Here is an 18342-nt window from a genome sequence, read left to right as displayed (position 1 = left end):
TTGTTTTTTTATAAGGAACATATTTTACTGTGCCAGCCCCATTAAAAAGAAGGGAAGCTGCACAACTTTCTTGCAGGATTTTTCTTGCCAGCTCCCAATAGTTCTCCACTAACTTGTGTCCACACAGAGAATAACTGTGTTGCATATATTGTCTGATTGCTGCCTGGTGACAAGGTACAGGGGACCAGGGCAACTAAACCATTTGCTGTTTGCTAGCAGCTGTGCTGACCTGGGCATTTGCGGATGGGGAATTCAAAGCAGCTGTGACCAGTTTCAAACACCTGGCCCATTGACTAAATTAACGAGTGCTGCTGCCCTGCCTACCCGCCAAGTGTGGTTCAACACTGGAGGTTTTCTCTCTGTCTCTCCTGGTCTCCCTTTGTTTGTTTCTGAATGTGCAGAGGGTGCAGTATTTGGGCCTGATGGGTGGTAGGGCACTTGCTGAGAACCTGAGCATTTGGAATACTGACAGGCCCATGCAGGATGAGGTCCAGCTAGGTACACTTGCCCTAGGCCTCAGAGGAGTTGGCTGTAAGTCCTCAAACACATGAAACAGTGGTGTGCTCCCAAAAACCACCGAGTTCATGGCTGAAAAGGGTCTTTCAGGTGCAATTCTGCTGTCCAGACTATACCAGGTCACTTATTTATTTCAGTTGCAGGTAACCAAGAGGCGGTGGTGGGTCGAATAGTATTGCCACTAGTTTATTATTTACCTGACCCATATAGTTTTCTTTTGTTAGATTTTTCTGGGCAGTCCTGAGTCGAATCTGGAGAGAGAGGCTGCTGGTACATGTAGAATGGATTATACACCACATCAACAAGAGGTCTTTGCTGGTATGCATTGGAAACATCTGCTTTCCGGTCACCAAAATGTGCTATAGTGGAACCTGCGAAGCATGAGTTACATTATTAGGCAAGTCAGCATTTCACCTAAGTGTTGCGTAACATATCAGCAGGTCAGTCTACAGAGTCAAAAAACAGATGTTTCCTCTTCCTAGGTTGTATGCCTGTGCAAAGGTCAGTAGCTGAGTTGGGAAATCTTGTAAAGATATAAAAGGTTTTCCAGGACCCAAATACTTTTAATTGAGTATTGATACCAAGGGATATTACATTCATAAAAAGCTGAAAACAAATATAGAGAAGGGAGGTGCATTACTTTGCACAGTTATTGACATTGGCAGAGCATTAAAAATTGCCTTGCGTATCCTAGTGCTTTACTTGGAGCTGCTACTAGGCACTTATTTTGTGCCAACGGTATGGTATACTCAGTGTCATGCAGAAGACAGAGATGAGCTGGTTCGTGTCCAAGAAGTATGCAGTCAAAGGGGTGTTCTAGATACACTGCTGCGACATGAAAAGCACGTACCCATGTAGATATATCTGACATCACATCAAAGAGTGCCCATCAGAAGTGCTTCCGCCAGGGCCAAGGCTGACAGTGCTGCCTACGCATTGCAAATACACATATGCATCAAGTGCCCTTTAAATGTGATGCTAATCGCACCAAATACCTATATGAGCAAGTGACCTTCACTCAGTATTAGCATCACTAAGTAAACAGAGGCAGCATGACCCTATGCATGTCTACTCAGAAGCAAATCCCACTGAGCTTAGTGGGTCTTTCTCTCAAGTAAAGGCATATAGGATTGAAGCCAGGGTGTGCATCCTGAGTAGACAAAGTTGAAAAGAGGAGACAGGTCCTGAACAGCACCAATGTCTGGGTGGCAGTCAGGCTTCATTATCCTAATATTCCTATACAACAGGAGCATACAGCTTTCCTCTGAATGACTGAGCACTTTTAGGTTGATTGCACGATTTCTGTGATGCTCTTTCTTTACTTCTGATACTTCCTAGAGGAATAGGCAGGATCTTGCATTAAAATCCAAATGAATAAAGAAAAAGAAATGCGACAGCTATCTGCCTCTGGGCTATGAGCAAGGAAAGTCATTCACCGTTGAGTAAAATGCTAGCACACAAGCCACATTTTCCAGAGGGAAGTTTTTAATGTCTGATGTTTTCATATTTGTTGGAAGTTGCTCAGAGTGGCTGGGACAAACAAATAATAAACTTCTTCTTCTACTACTACTTTACTTTAAGACTTTTAGCTACAAACAGCTAACTTTTTCAGCACAGCAACATATTTGAGTTGTTTTCCAGATCCTAAAATCAAGAATGCATTGCCTGGTAAACCACCTGACTTGCAGAACACTCCCTGGCCTGAGAGTCCTTGAGGTGCATGTACTTCACAATAGGATACTATTTCCTCACTCAAAGGTCTCAAGGAGGGAGGGGGGGGGCAAGAAGGAGCTTCCAAAACACACACACAAAAATCCACCACACAAAAGAATACATTGTCATGGGAACCATATCTGCATGAAACAAGACCTTGGCTCTACCTTCCAACCCAGATTAGGTAGTGGAAATAAAAACAGTTGGAACACAAATGATGGCCTGAAAAACACAGGACTAATTATTTGAAAGGTTTGTAGGGAATGAGTAAGGCCAAACTCTGATTGAATCAGAAGCCAAAGAGGCTAAAAATATTATTGGCAAAAGCCAGGGGCTTTCATTTTGGTGTGAATGGTTACACAAACAGAAGGAGGGCCCTAAGAGCAAGTTTTTCATCCTAAGAGCTGCATGTTGTGTAGAATTTCCCCAAAGACACACAGCGGCCTGAAACACTGTGGGTATTGAACAAGTTGGAATGCATTGCGGATGCAGGCAGCTCAACTCAACCAAGTGCCTCTGAAACTACATAGGGTATCCCTCAGTTGCATAAACAAGCTGTTTTTAAGTCTGTTCTGTTTTCTTCCAGTGCTTTACCTTGAATTCCTCCAATGTGTGGATTGCCAAGGTTCCTGGGCTGAATGTAGGCAAGCTTGAACTGAGGAACCACAAAGGGCACATCCTTGCCACCTGGCGGGAGCTTGGAGAGAAGATAATCTTCCGAACAGCCAACCTGAGGTTTCACCAACACAGAAGACAAGGGAGGCTTCTCTACAACATTTGATCTATATTTGGCTGTAACTTCAGACTCCTTCTCCAGAGAGGCTGTTATTTAACATAAAAAAGCATGAGAAACACATTCAAGCCTTGAATGAACAGTCTGAAATGATCTTTTGTGTTTTTAACAGGATCAGAGGCAAATAGGTTTTTCTATCCTGTTAACTGCATCCCCAGAAAGGGAGCAGCAGGCAGTAAGTATATCTATCTCAGGAAGATTTGCAGGGGTTCTAAAGTGCTGTAAACCAATCCTTTTCACGGTTCACACAACTGATTCGGAGAAGGTTTAGAAGGTGATTATTGAGAGGTAAGCTGTCCATTAATCTCAACATCACAAAGGCAAAATTTAAATTGTAACCTTCACAATCTACACAAGAATGAAGAATGTGTTCTATCATGGATCTGCCTTTAATAAATAATAAATATAATAATAATTTTTTATTTATACCCCGCCCTCCCCAGTCAAAACAAGGAAGAGGACTTGGAAATTGCAGCTGGTGCAGAATCCTGGCCCATCTGCACAGGCTACTGATTAGTTTCCGGACCCAATTCCAAGTGCTGGTTTTGACTTACGTGGGTCAGGGCCACAATACATCAAGGGCCACCTCTCCTCACATGGACCAACCCACACCCCGTGTTCTCGTCTGAGGCCCTTCTCTGTGTGCCCTCTCTGAGAGATGTGTGGAGAGTGGCAACAAGAGAACAGGCCTTCTCAGTGGTGGCTCCACATTTATTTAATACCCTTCCTATGGAGGCAACCCACGGCATCATCACTATCTGTTTTTGGGTGCCAAGATTTGGATCTTCTTATCTTTTAGCAAGGTGAGGTGGCGTTGGATCTGTATGTACTGTATGTGTATATGTGTGTGTTACTTGTGGAACTGAGGATGTTTTATCCTTTTAATGCTCATTCATTTGTAAGTTGCTTTGAGTTTCTTTCTTTTTTCTTTTTTGCAAAAAGCAACTAATAAATAAAATTATTATTACCGTAATAATAAACGTTAATAATCTGGGTTGTTACCCTGTGTCTATTCAATTCTCTTTCTCTCTCTCTCTTCCTCCCTCCCTCCCATACCCCTCACACTTGCACACATTTACAAAATGTGCTCTGCTACAGAATGGAAGAGAGAAACTCTTTAAATTCTGCAGTTATGTCAAAGTAATTAGTCAACAAATGACAATTTAAATGCAATCATCAATGACAAATATGCAAACAGTGAGTGATGCCCAACACGGCCAATGAAAGACAATCTTGCACACTGAACATTACCCTCTCTAGTCCTCTTCCCTGAAACCCCCAGTACCACTCAAAGGTACGTTTCCGAGCACAGTTCAAAGTGTTGGTGCTGACCTTTAAAGCCCTAAACGGCCTCGGTCCAGTATACCACCCCCATCGTTCTGCCCGGAGGTCCAGCTCTGAGGGCCTTCTGGCGGTTCCCTCATTGCAAGAAGCCAAGTTGCAGGGAACCAGGCAGAGGGCCTTCTCGGTGGTTCCTGTGGAACACCCTCCCATCAGATGTCAAAAAGGAAAACAGCTACCAGATTTTTAGAAGACATCTGTTAGGCAGCCCTGTTTAGGGAGGCTTTTAATGTTTAAGAAATTAGTATATTTTAATGTTTCTGTTGGAAGCCGCCCAGAGTGGCTGAGGAAACCCAGCCAGATGGGTGGGGTATAAATAATAATAAAATATTATCTATTATTATTATTATTATTATTATTATTATTATTATGGTAATTTTCTTCTTTCCACTGCAGCATTGTACAACTCATTCCACAAAACTGATAAATTGCTTTAAGAGAAATATGTTGGAGGGATTGGAGGGGGCTGCAGTGTTGAAGGAGGAGGAAATATATATTGCTTGAGCTTGTCTTCCATTCCTGCAATGTTGGCTATCACCCAATTGCCTTACAATGGCAATAGGATATTTAAACATTTCAGCCTACTAATACAACTTGAAAAAGAGAGTATAAATGAAATTTTAAAAGGCTGGTGCTCTAAATAGAAGAGCATTTCTGGTGATCAAAACAATTGTAAGACAGCTGCCAATATACCCACGCCAGCGTTAAAAACATGCAAGATTTAACTGAACTCACCATCATTCTTTTCTTTCTCAACATACAAACATGCACTGCAACAGTTCTTGATGCATTCTGCTGCCATTACTGCTTCTAACACAAGCTGGAATGCAGTCAAGAATCCAAGGTAGAAATCAGCCCTGAAAATTAACCATTGCTTTAGATCAGAATACAGGAATTGAAAAGGACAAATTTCTTTCATTTGTACAGCATTTCATTTACCCACTTTCTATGGTGTTCAATACAATACAGTGGTACCTTGGCTTGCACACGTTTTGGATTACAAACACGTCAAACCCGGAAGTGCGTGACCCGGTTTGTGTGTGTGAAGTGCGTGACCTGTGTTGTTGTTGTTTTGGATTACAACCCATTTTTGTTGGATTACCAACAATTCTTTTTGGGAGGCCCCATTGGCGAAAGCACACCTTGGGTTACAACCTGTTTTGCTTTACAAACGGACCTCTGGAACGGATTACGGTTGTAAACCAAGGTACCACTGTACTTACAAGCATAGCGTCCTAAATTAAAACACTTGCTTCATTGGGGTTTCTAGACAGGAACTGGTAAGAAAAGCACTAGGCTTGTGCAAGATGTCACACAGGCAACTCATGGCTTTCGGTGCTACTATGCCCAATTTATCTCCTACAAGGAAATACTTTAAAATAAACTGTGCTTCTATAAGGAAATGCATTTGACTTCTAAAAGGGGGGAAAAAACTCTCTGAAATGGGTCATGTGCCTAATAAACACGCACTGAGCTATTAAGAGAACAGAAGGCCAGCAGCAGCAGCAGCACACTCCAGGCATTTTTATAAACAGGTGTGAGGAATAGAAATTTCAGTTTATATTTGCTTGCTTGCTTCCTTCCTTCCCGAGCTGCAACATACTCCAAATGCACCGCTGCAGAATTCTTCTGGGATGATGGAATTCAAACCAGGGCCACACAACCCAAGGATGGCCCTATCAGCCCAAAGCAACCAAATATCTAAAGAGAGCGAGCATCTCATAAAGAATTCACGGAAGGAGCACACACAAATGCAGTGAGAGCTATGAGAAGTAATGGCCAGTTCACACAAATCAACCAACATGGAGCTGTGTTCCTATGCCATTAATTGTACTTAGGAGTATTTTATTGGGTTCTAGCCACTGTTTCAATAGTTTAATAGTATCAAATATTTTTCCATATCAGATTCATCCCTGCTCTCTGTTCAGGGTTTTGAGGTTATCCTGTTATCTGGCTGCTAGACCAAATACAACTCACATTTGTACAGATGTGAAGATAAAAAAAATGCTCTTGAGACTAAGAAATGTAAGATCAAAGTTGTTGTTTTTTTTAAAAAAATAAAATTCCGCCAGACAAACTCCTAAAGAATTTAATCATTACAACTTCAATGTAGTTGGACTAGAGAGAATAATTATGTTAACGATTTCCAGATTTGTTTTGTTGGACAACAAGTTAATCAGATAAATCTGGTATCAAAGCCTTAATTCCCAGACGCAAGACGCAAATATTTGAAGAGGAAAACAAATACCTTTAACAATTAAGTAAAAAAAATGGCCATAATAGGAACCAACTGTAAAGAACATAAACGATCAAGAGCTGAACATGATCTCCAGAGAAAAGCAGGTCTGTCATTGTGGTTGCTGTAAGTCAGTAATTGACTATTAGGACTTTTGTGTGTGTAAGTCATCTTAATCTTTGAACATAACACTCCCGCAAAACAAAATACTCAGCAGTGACAATACAGTGTAAAATTACAAGCCAGCTGTCTGGAGCCTGAGGTTCCCTCTGGGATAGTTTGTCCACCTTTGGTCCCCACCCTGCACTCAGTTCTCACCTGTGCCTCCAAGAAAGTGTCAGCATGCCACACCCCAGAAAACAGCTTTGACTGGGCAGCTAAACCAGGTGAGGGTAGCTGATAGGTCTCAAACCCTCAGGGAGTTAGGGTCTGGCCCTGCATGTGAAGATAAACTCTGGTGGATTGAGCGGACAAGACCAATAGCAGGCCCAACAGTCAAGAAGGCGGTTTCTGCATGTGCTGCAGAGGGAAGTGAGGGGCAGGTGGAACTCATCAAACTGGGAAGGTAGCCCATCTAGGAGAAGGAAAACTCTAATCCTAAACCTCTGCTGCTTTGTGGGATAGCTTTGGGAGAAGAAAAGGCTAAGGAGTTAACCCTACACAGTTCCAGAGTGGAGTCCCTAGGATGGTTGGGTGGTGCCTTGTACACCTCCTTCCGGTGACTCCTGCACCCAAGCTGGTGCCAAACATATTGCTCTGCTTTCCTTTGGACCACATCAGCAAGGCCAAAGAAGTTGTACAGAGCTTGGATCCCTCCGCAAGATGAGCTGACTTGCTACTGTTTTATCCGATGGTATGCACCCAGAAAAATGTCGGTCCTGTGCTAACAATGCCATAAGCCTAATTACCCTGTTTCCCCCGAAAATAAGCCATACCCATAAAATAAGCTGTAGCAGGATTTCTAGGCATTTGCGCAATATAAGCCATACCCCGAAAATAAGACATAGTGATAGGCGCAGTTTTGGAGGGTGCCAAGGAAGAGGCAAGGCTGGACGCATAATAAAAAATAAGATATCCCCTGAAAATAAGCCATAGAGTGTCTTCTTGAGGAAAAATAAATATAAGAGAGTGTCTTATTTTCAGGGAAACACGATACTCTACCAATGCCACAAGCCTAGTTCATACTTCTCTGAACTGTTTCACATGTAGTGGCCTGAGAAGTCCCAAGGATGCAGCTGAACAGAGGAACACCTGAGCCATCTCCTTGCAGATGCTACTGAATATTTCTCAGCACTGATTTGCACAAGAGTGCCAAAAATTATTGCAACAAATATGGTCACACAAATCACTGCCAGAAAGCGGATATACTGCAATTAACAACATTTCTTCTATGTCTACCAAAGCAAAACATTACATTTTTTTAAAAGTGTAAATACAATAAAATAATCATTTAATAAAATAATAATACATTTCTTGTGGCATTTGAACACCATTTAAAGACTTCTTCTTCTTCTTCTTTTGCACAATGGCAAGAAGTTAACCTCCAGAATTTCTGTTTGCGTGTGTAGACCTTTTAACCACCCCCAAATAAATTCAGACAAGACTCAAATTTTGGTTTGGTTTTTGGCAGAATTTAGACCACAACAATCAAGTGAGTGGTTGCATAGGCTCTGGTTCGACTAGCTCCCTGCCCCCCCGGACTCTGGCTCAGGGCATAACCCCTCTCAGGTTTGACCAATCAAGAGTCCTAGGATTCCTTTAACGGAATACTTAATGCATATGGATGGCCAGACCGCTCTGCCACCCCTATCACGTGAACCAGCGCCTATCCGCAACCTTACAAGTTGTGACTATTTGCTATGCGGCAGGTGAAACCCAAATGGCACCAGCCAATCAGCAAAATGTGGAAAATTCCTGCCGTGCCCCTGGCCCAACAACAGATGACACACGACGGCATAGCAAGGTCATGCGTGCAAGCCATAAATATAGGGAGAGGTGTGTGTGTGTGTTCCGATGCACTGGCCCCAAAGAGGAAGCTCAGAAACATGGGCTTAAATAGAGGTCCCTCGATAGAATTTAGCTGGCATCCCATTGGTCCGACTGCACCCAGCGTCGAGGGACCTCCATTAGGGTGTTGTGGCCATCCAAACGTTCCCACCCACAACACAGGGTTTGGTTGCCAGGTCACACTGCAACCTGTGCGCTCTTGTTAGGGAGGACCCGATTTTTTACCAGATGCAAAAAAAAAGCAGTGTCCGGATATCCCATTTCAATCTGGGTGAAGTTTGCTTCCATTTCACTATCCCGTTTTTTAAAAGGCCTCAGGGCCGGCTCTTCGTAGACCCCCGGTGGCGCAGTGCACCATGGCGCGGGGGCTGGTAAGCTGGGCGCCGGCCTGGCAAGGAGGGCGCCGCGCGGCTTTGCCGCGCGGAAACCAATTGCGCCCTGCAAGGGCGGGGCGGGCGGCGGAGCGATCTCCGCCCCTCAGCACCAGGGCGCGCGATCTGCTCAAGACGGCCCTGAAAGGCCTTATTGTGCCTTAAGTTCATTGAAGTGTATATCCATGTCATCCCTCTCCCTTGTTCAAACAAGATATGCTGAATGTATTCACTGTCCTCATGCTTTCTACTACACCTGTGGTATTATTACCCCTTATTAGGTAGATTAGCTTGCTGTTAACCTCTGCCTTGCCCTAATCCTATGCAACACTACCCCAATTGTTCAGCATGTCCAACTCAGTTCCATCTTCTCCTGCCTCATCAGAATTTGATCTACCCTGGTTTCCATCCATGCAAAGCCCACTCTCTTAACTAACGTAAATTATTCTGCTTTTGATGAGTTTCAGTGGCGACTTCACTGCTTTAGGAAATATAAGTGACATTCTGCTGAAATGCATGTAAGTTAAAAAGGTTTCACAGATGGTTTAATTCTGATAATAGCAGGACAATTTCAGCTTCTGCTGTAGAAGAGCTTCTAGCTCAAAGCTGCAAAACAAACAGTGCTGGAGATTCAGTTGTGACTAACTTCAGCTAGATCATCATGGCTCAAAGCAAAAACAACAAAACCCAGATTTCTTTTTTCAAAACAACAACAACACAGCAGGGGGGGCTGGCTAATTAATTAATTATCATTTGCAGGGGGGGAACCCCCCTCGGGGGGCACTGAATCTTCTCCAGTAGAAAAAGATCCCAGTACACTATTGCTACTTAGGTGTTCGAATAATTTTATTGGGAAAGAGAGCCTACAAGCAGTAAATCAGAAGATGTTGTACAAAGAATGGAAAAAGCAGTAAAAAAAAGGCAAAAAAAGTATGTTAGTTCTTTCATAATGCAGGAAATATAGCCACATGATTAAACTAAATGATCTGGCATAGATGTAACCTTCAAAAACACTTATAACTCAACTCAACTCAGCTACTGGAAAGGCATTCTGGGGCAATGAGCAACTGGAAGATTGTTATATTTCTTATATATTACACTATATGAAGGCAGTTGGGATACTGGCCTTTACAGGTATGCTAATCCTTATGCCTTGTTATGCAAGCAAGCCACTAACTAACTTTGGCTAGGAACTAACTTCCTCTTTGGGTTGCTTATTGCATAATTACCTGTTACTGTGTTCTATATTTTCCCTTTCATATTCTTCATAATGGTCTTTGCCAAGAAATGAAATATCAGGAGCGAGTTCTTCAGTTACTACGAATACCACAACTTCTTCAAATACCTTCCTCTTTTCAGTTTTAGAGGGTCTGAAATTTTTCACGTCCCACTTTCTGAAAGATTAATTTGGATTCCAGCATTTTCCCAATTTCTCTAATTTGTAAACTGTCAAACCGAAAACAGCTCAGCAAGACCTTCAGGTTTTTGTTGCATGCATGGGACTGCAAGACACCGTGCGTATGTTAAAACATTTTTCAGGTCAAAACCATGGCTGTATCATAGAATTGTAGAGTTGGAAGGGACCTGAGGATCATCTAGTCCAACCCCCTGCAATACATATAGGATACGAAGCTATCCTATATGAGGATCGAACCTGCAACCTTGGCATTATCAGCACCACACTCTAACCAACTGAGCTATCCAGGTTGAAGAGGAACATTCTTGCCTGACGTCTAAAAATATGTAATCAATCACATCATAGTTCTTTGCAAATAACACCCTCAATTTGCAGAGTCAGGTCCCAAGCCAAGTAGAAAAAACAGGTGACAAACATTTTCATATAGAACTGCCAGTACTCTAGTTAATTATTAGAACACTACTCATATGAAGAGACAAGTGGGGAATCCAAGAATTCGTAGCACATTACCTCATTCATAAAAGCAGTGATTTTAAAGACTTGTGCAAATTGTAAAAACCGGTACAGGATCTTTCTTCTCAAGTGTACCTTAGGTTCACAAGTAGAGGCTTCTCATACAGTGTGCTGAGTTTTTGAGTTACTCAGAGCACTTCTGAAGCACAGTGCAAGGTCAGAAATATTCTCCTAACTTGCATTCCTAAACCCCAAGTTCAGGAGAAGAGATGGGGCTCATCATCCTATGCTCTCCAGAAAGGGGCGGGATACTTGCCAGGATGAGCATGGTGAATAAATTTGTAGCAGCGAACCAAGACTGTCTGCTAGCAGCATACTGGCCATAGTCCAATCTTGATTAAAAAACCACATCATAAAGAATGTCACATGCCATGAATGTCAGATTCATTATCTGTCCATCAGTTTACAGTCACTTGGTTTGTGTTTATGGGGTGTGCACCTGTGAAATCGAATGCCTACAAGACTAAGGACAACCTGAATGGCAAATTCACACTTAAAACCATCTATGCATTTTCACAGACCCTTTCAAAGGAATAAGTCTCTCCTAAAACAATTATGAGAAATGCAATCAGCACATTTGCATAGGACCAATAGGAAGCAAAGACAGCTTGCTGTATGGCTGGTGCCTGGATCGATCCAAGTGGGACATTTAATTGCTTGTTAAGAGGTTATCAGTTTCCAGACCTCAGTGTGTTTATACACCCTCCTTTGTTTTGTTAAGATTCACAGAGGTAACCAAGAATAGTCTGAACACAGAGGTTTTGTCCCATTGTGAGAAATAATATATTTTAGGGCCAATCCTACTCTAAATTTCTAGTTAGTATTGCAAGAGCAGGGATGAGGGATCTTTTTCTGGGTTGGGTCCTTACTTCCATCAATCTCCGTGGGCCATTCTGACAAGTTGCTGCCCACCTCTGAATCAGCTGGCATCTCTGTGGTGTCAAGTGTCAAAGGTGCCATTACACTGGATTCATCACCCAGTTCTGGCCACTCTCAACTGGGGCTTTATTAAGTTTTACATTTAAAAGGCCAGAATAGAATCAAAATTATTTGTGGGCCTTTAAAATGAAAAGAGAAAACTTGATGCACTGGGTAACCATAAAACAAAAAGGTCAACATTTTTACAAAGCAGAGATTCTTTGAGAATGGCAGTAAACCAGAGTCCTTTCACATATATAATGGTTTAAAGGGGAAAAAATTCCTGTAAAAAAATCCAGAATGCAGAAGCTCAACATCACAGGCCAAGAGGGCCAAAGGTTGATAATTTTTAACCCCAAGGCAACTGACAGCATTGTGTTGGGCTAATCTTGCCAGTGCAAGAAGTACCAACAAAATATTTGAAAATACTAAGGAGCCTAGTAACAACTACCAGAGTTATCCCATACACACTTCTAATGCTGCATTAGGCAAACACCCAATTCACGTACTACAATTTATTCTGCTGATAACATTGTTCCCATAACTTGCAAATACATTCATTCAGTTGGATAAGGAAGCCTGCAGAGGAAGTGGCAGGTGCGCTAAATGGAAGTGAATGCATCTGTTGTGCTTCATAACATGGTCTCTTTAATTTAGGTGAATTTAAGCTGGCAAAAAAGTGATTGGAATGTTGATGGACACCTTTGTTCCTCGATTTGAATGGCAGCAGTGAATGCTAGAACACAAGAAGAGCCTGGTGGATCAGGCCAACAGGTGATCTAGTCCAGCATTCTGTTCTCACAAAGGCCAACCAGGTGCCTATGGGGAACCTGCAAGAAGGAACCTGTGTGCAACGTTCTTCCCTCCTGTGGTTTCCAGCAACTGATATTCAGAAGCATATTGACTCTCCAATAGGGGAGGCAGAACATAGCCAACATCATTTGTAGGCACCGATAAGACTTATCCTACATGAATTTGTCTAATCTTATTTTAAAGGCATACAAGTTGGTGGCCAACACTGCCACTTGTGAACACAAATTCCATAATTAAACTTTGTGCTGTGTGAGCAAGTACTCTGTATGTATGTCCAGAATCCTCAGACGTTCAGCTTCTTTGAATGTCCCAGACCCCTAGTGTTATGAGAGAGGGAGAAAGGTTTTTCTCTTATCGCTTTCTCCATGCCATGCATAATTTCCATCGTGTCAGCTCTTACATTTTTACATTTTTCTCTAAACAAAAAAGTCCCAAATGCTTTCCTCACTGGGAAGCCACTCCATCTAACTCTACAATATCCTTTTTGAGGTAAGGCAACCAAAACGGTAACCGGTACTCTCAAGTGCAGCCACACCGTAGATTTGTTTAATGACATATTGGCAGTTTTATTTTCAACTCCTTTCCCAATTATCCCTAACATGGAATTTGCCTTTTCCGCAGCAGCCACTAACAGTGCTATGATAAAGCAACCAGGACTCTACTGGTGAACCTCAATCAAGAAGACAGGAATGTGCCCAGACTTAAAAGTTACAAGGCTAGTTCGAACCAAAATGGTCTGAATTTAACGAGTTATGTCAAATGGCTAGACACACTTGAACACACCCAACTGGTCAGGTGCTCAAAATGAGTGTACGGGAATATAGGCTAGGCATTGGAACAGAATGTTCTGATATAATAACTCCTCACCAATTTAATGCTGAACGAAAGACGAAAGATGCATCTGCTTTGCTATTTAAAGATGCAATCCTATGCCCAGTTACTTAGTCCATTGAGCACAGTGGGATTCCTTAATCCCAGTAAACAATATAAGATTGCTCTGTTCTGATATCAATATCAGAGAAGACATACTTCAATAACATACTGCTTATAACTAGAACAAAACAGATAAATTGCTCTGTGCTCTAATGGATGGTAAAAGAGTATTATTATTATTATTATTATTATTATTTTAAAAAAGTGATTTACTGAACTGATGCATTTACTCTGAGTTCTTACCATGTGGTAGTATCAATATATATAAAAGCCAGTTTCCAGAGATCATGCTGAAGCTAGAGGGTAGTGGATAAATAGAAATCAAGATGGGGTTACACATACAATATTTGATCCCCGTTTACCAACTCTGTAAAAAATACAAGTGGCATGCTTAGATAGGAACAATAGCAGGCAGTACTCCCATTTTACAGATCGAGAAACTGAGTGTCTTGAGCCAAAGACAACGTAGTAAATTCATGGCAGAACTAAGAAATAGCTAAGATTCCTCTGTTAACAGGCAATTAAGGCTTTAGCTGACTAGTTTATCAATTATATCCAACTTGTAGGCCAAGATCTATTGTCCTACTGAAATCAATGAGAGAAGTTAGTTGTGACTCACTTCATCACCACTGATTTCAACAGAATTTCAGCACAACTAACAGCATCTGGATTGAATTCCTAGCATTTAGAAAAATGCAGGGCACTAATTTGGTTGAACAAATGAACACAAAGATTCTTCAGTAAGACTGAGGGAATTTTGTTAACATTACATTTGCTTTAATATATTTGCCAAAGTTTTTAGCAGGCAGAGGGGCTGAATAAATCAACTGCGAGAAATTAGCATTGCATCCTGGACACTTTACAGAGAACTATCACACATACTTTCGAGATCTGAGTTTCAAACAATTCTGCTTTAATCAGCACAGCTGGTTGATGAATGAATGGGCAAGATCAACGAAAGTGCCAAAGCACGAACTTTCACTAAAGCACCGAAGTCGTAGTTCCTGAAAACCAATACTCTTCCTACTAGGAGTCACCTGCCCCACTTAGAATCAGTACCTCCTCGCCTTCGGGCACATTTTCCTCTAATAGCTTCCCGACAGGCGGAAATAAAACAGATAATGATGCTGGGGAAACTCTGCAGCTCTTGAACTTTTGGCCTTTCAGACAAAAGCAGATTTGTTGTTGTCGGGGTTTTTTAAGGCCACCTAGCCCCTTCCCCTTCCAGCCGCCCCTCATTCACAAGACGTGCCACTATCCGGGGAAGTTGCCGTTTGGCACAGATGGGCAAGGGGTCTACCTCAGCAGCGAGGCCACTCCGGTCAGGTCCCTTCATCTTCCTCCTCCTCCACTTCTCTCTCTCTTTGCTCTCTCGGGGTCGGTCCTGACCGCAGTCCAGCGGACGACTCAGCCCCTCTGTGAGGCAGAAGTGCACCTGGCTGTTCCCCGGGGGGCGCGCGCGCTACGCGGCCACTATCGCCAGCCTCCAACCGGATGAGGGACACGGGGACAACGTCGACTTGCCCCCCTCTCACCATGAGGAGGAAAACCGGCTCCAAAGACACAAACTTTCCCCGGGCGAGGGGAGGAGAAAAATGAGAGGACCACGCGCACGCGCGCCTTGGAGAGGAGCGACTGCCCCGGGGCGTCTCCACCTTCTCCTCACCTCCGCTTGCCTTTCCTTTTTCCTGCCCGGCTCAATCACAGTTTAATTGGGTTCCCGACTCCGCCCGCGAATGCGCACCTCTGAGGGGGCTTTACGCACCTCTCCTAAAACCGACGCCTGCTGCCTCACGCTGCGGGAGGAATGCTTTTTGCCCCGGATTCCCTTTTACGCGTAAACGCCACCAGTTCTCGGTGGGCTTAGCCGGGTCCCTTCCCGCTCTTTTCTGGCGCCGAACCAACGCGCCGACCTCCCTCCGCCTCCCAATAAGCACTTTGCAAATGCAAAGGATCTTCTACCCGCTTGCTAGCCCTCGGTCGGGCGCAAAACTTTCCTCAACTGTCTACCTCGGTAGCGTTTCCTTTCTCTTACCCTAGACCCCTCGAGTCTGCACCAGCTTACCTCTGCAACCTTCTGCCACATCCCACAGAAAATGTTGTTCCTCTATCGTAAGTAACGCAGCAGGTTTTCTGGCTGCATGTGCGGTTGTTGGTTGGTTTTTTTTTTAATAAACTCTTGCACAGAAACGGGTCGGGCTTCCTCTTCAGGAAGGTTGCAAGCAGGTGTAGCAGCTGCTGTTCCGTTCTTTAATTGATTCCTGAGGCACGAAACCTAACTTCCTTTGCTTATCAGCCTTGGGCTTAAAACAAAAAAAGAGAGAGCAAAAAACAGCCGGATGCAGTAGCCTTTCTTGTGTGCCCTAAAGCTAGACTACTATTCAGCAAATACTGTAATTTCCATGTTTGCAATATTTTGGTCTGTCCAGGCCTCCTCCTTTGCTCATGGGTAGTGAGAAGAATAAAAGGGCTTTCCCTGTTTAAATCTAGTTCAGCCTGACATTCAGGGACTAGGGGTTGGTTTAACAAAGATGGATCCACACATGTACACCCCATGCCTGCCCAGTTATTTATAGATTTTTTTTGTTTCCTAATTGTAAATCCAAAGTGGGAGAACCTACATAGGAAGCTGCTTTACGCAGAGTACAAGACTGTTGGTCCACCTAGCTCAGTATTGTGTATGCTGACCGACAGTGGCTTCCCAGGGTTTTAAGCCGGAGTCTCTCCCAACCCTACCATGGATCTTCTGCTTGCAGGTCTACCTCTGAGCTAACATTGATATTTTTATTTACACCATCTAAAAGCAGTGGCACACATTCTGTAGCATGGACACATTCTGAGCACCACAGCCCAAGGCTCATTTGTAGTTTCCAGCAGAGATTGATTGCTTGATTTTAATTTATTTATTTCTATACCGCCCTTCATCTGAAGATCTCTGGGCAGTTCACAAGATAAAAATACAGGATAAAAGTAGAAAATAAGTAGTTTAAACAAAAACAAAACAATAACCCCCCCCCCAAAAAAACACATATTAATCAGCCAAAAGCCTGGTTGAAGAGGAAGGTTTTTGCCTGGCATGTAAAGATGTATAATGAAGGTGCCAGATGAACTTTCCTGGGGAGAGCATTCCACAAACGGGGAGCCACTTCAGAAAAAGCCCATTCTCGTGTTGCCGTCCTCTGGAGGCACACAAAGAAGGGCCTCAAGATGATGATTGCAGAGCCCAGGTTGGTTTAAATGGGGGAAAGGCAGACCTTGAGATGCTTATGGCAGATGACAAACCACCAAATTTCAGATCACCTAATGGGATTATTTCTTCGAAGCATCCATAGAAACTCGCTGTTTCAAAATAGCATTATAGATTTCCTGCTCAGTTTCTATTAGCAGGACTATCCGTTTGGCAATTCCATGAACCAATATCCTGACTTTACAAAAGACTTGTGACAGCCCTGATAATTCTAATAATTTGTCCCCATGGGAGTTAACATTACTAAGGTGGTGGTCAGAAGATATAACCCCTCAGGATCCTGCCTCTAGCCAGGGGGAGGTGGCTTTCCTGAAGAATAAAAAAGTGAACAATCACAAGAAATACTTACCAAATCCAAAGCCCCAGTTCCACTATATCCAAGAGCAGGCCTTTAGTCTTTCACGAAATCTATTATCTTAATGAAATCTGAAATGTTAACTTCGCTTTCCTCTCATTTCCTTAATGATCTCCTCATCTTATCTGCAACTTTCATGCCCCAGGCTCATTTATGTAACAGTGGCTACTCTCCTTGACAAATGCTTGACAAGACCCAAAATAAGGAAGGGATATGACAAAAATGGAATTGATGAACAGGGAAGGTCTGCTTCAAAAAAAAAAAAAAAAGGTACTCCTTCCTCATTCCTGCTATGTGTGAGGATACACACAGCAACTTATTGTTGCTTGTCTCACCAATTCCCCTGGTTGAGTGCTATCACTGGTAGCAAAACAAGACCACTCCAACATAATAGCTATGCAGAAATATATAAAGTTGTAAAAAGAAAATAATAATAATGTTATGAGTTTGTGGGGTGCCTGGACTCCCTTTCTAATTCCTGGGTGACAGACACTGGATTTAACATGTTAAAAATACAAGCTAGGAGCCAGCCTAGTAATGACCTACTAAAGCAAAGTTTTTAGGAGGACAAAGGAAGTGGCTCTGTGCCAGAGGATAAACTCAGAATTAGTTAGAAAGTTAGAACTACCTGCTTTAGTTGAAACAAGATAAAAAAATTCCTTGCAGTAGCACCTTAGAGACCAACTAAGTTTGTCATTGGTATGAGCTTTCGTGTGCACACACACTACTTCAGATGCCAACACGGCTACCTACCTGTAACTAGTACTTTAGTTGAAGTAATTTTTACAATTGGAAGGAGAGTAGTTGTTTTCAGGATTGCAATTTGGGATGATGTGGGTGGAGGAAAAATAGTTGCAGCCTGTTGAATGCAGCAAGCTGAGCAAAGAGACAGAGGGCCATGGCTGATTTCTGCTGGTCTGTGGCCATGGGAGAAGCAAGAAACTCTTGTAGTGTAATGCTGTGAGCCCCTCCATCATAGGCTCAGGTTGTATACAAGTGTAAATAAACCACAAAGACAACACAGTCTCCCCTGTGCCTCATTTTCGAAAGAAACACAAACCTCGGGTAAGCACCAGGACCCCTGGAATCTTGCACCGCTCAGAGATTGGGGTGGTGTGCAACACTGGTGTTAGAAATGGGATTTGTGTTTCCTGGAGGTATGCCTGAGC

General features: G+C 42.9%; 1 protein-coding gene across 4 annotated transcripts in view; it reads right to left on the bottom strand.

The window, feature by feature from the left end:
* The window catches only part of TC2N (tandem C2 domains, nuclear), a 44847-nt gene that overhangs the window by 17768 nt on the left and 8737 nt on the right, over positions 1 to 18342 (bottom strand). The window contains exons 1-5 of one of the 4 annotated variants that reach the window (XM_060272249.1): positions 14872 to 15583; positions 13815 to 13867; positions 5099 to 5220; positions 2824 to 3051; positions 714 to 887 (exon numbers count right to left, since the gene is read on the bottom strand). In XM_060272249.1, the coding sequence (XP_060128232.1) occupies positions 714 to 887; positions 2824 to 3051; positions 5099 to 5220; positions 13815 to 13867; positions 14872 to 14907 (613 nt within the window). In that variant the 5' untranslated portion in view covers positions 14908 to 15583. Of the gene's footprint in view, positions 1 to 713; positions 888 to 2823; positions 3052 to 5098; positions 5221 to 13814; positions 13868 to 14871; positions 15584 to 15636; positions 16137 to 18342 lie in introns of those variants that run through there. The other 3 variants (XM_035107414.2, XM_035107405.2, XM_060272252.1) reach the window with 3 other exon arrangements.

Source organism: Zootoca vivipara, chromosome 1, assembly GCF_963506605.1.
Source record: "Zootoca vivipara chromosome 1, rZooViv1.1, whole genome shotgun sequence".
NCBI classification, from domain to species: domain Eukaryota; kingdom Metazoa; phylum Chordata; class Lepidosauria; order Squamata; family Lacertidae; genus Zootoca; species Zootoca vivipara.
Note: the sequence above shows the minus strand (reverse complement) of the source record. Positions and strands in the feature narration are given on the sequence as shown.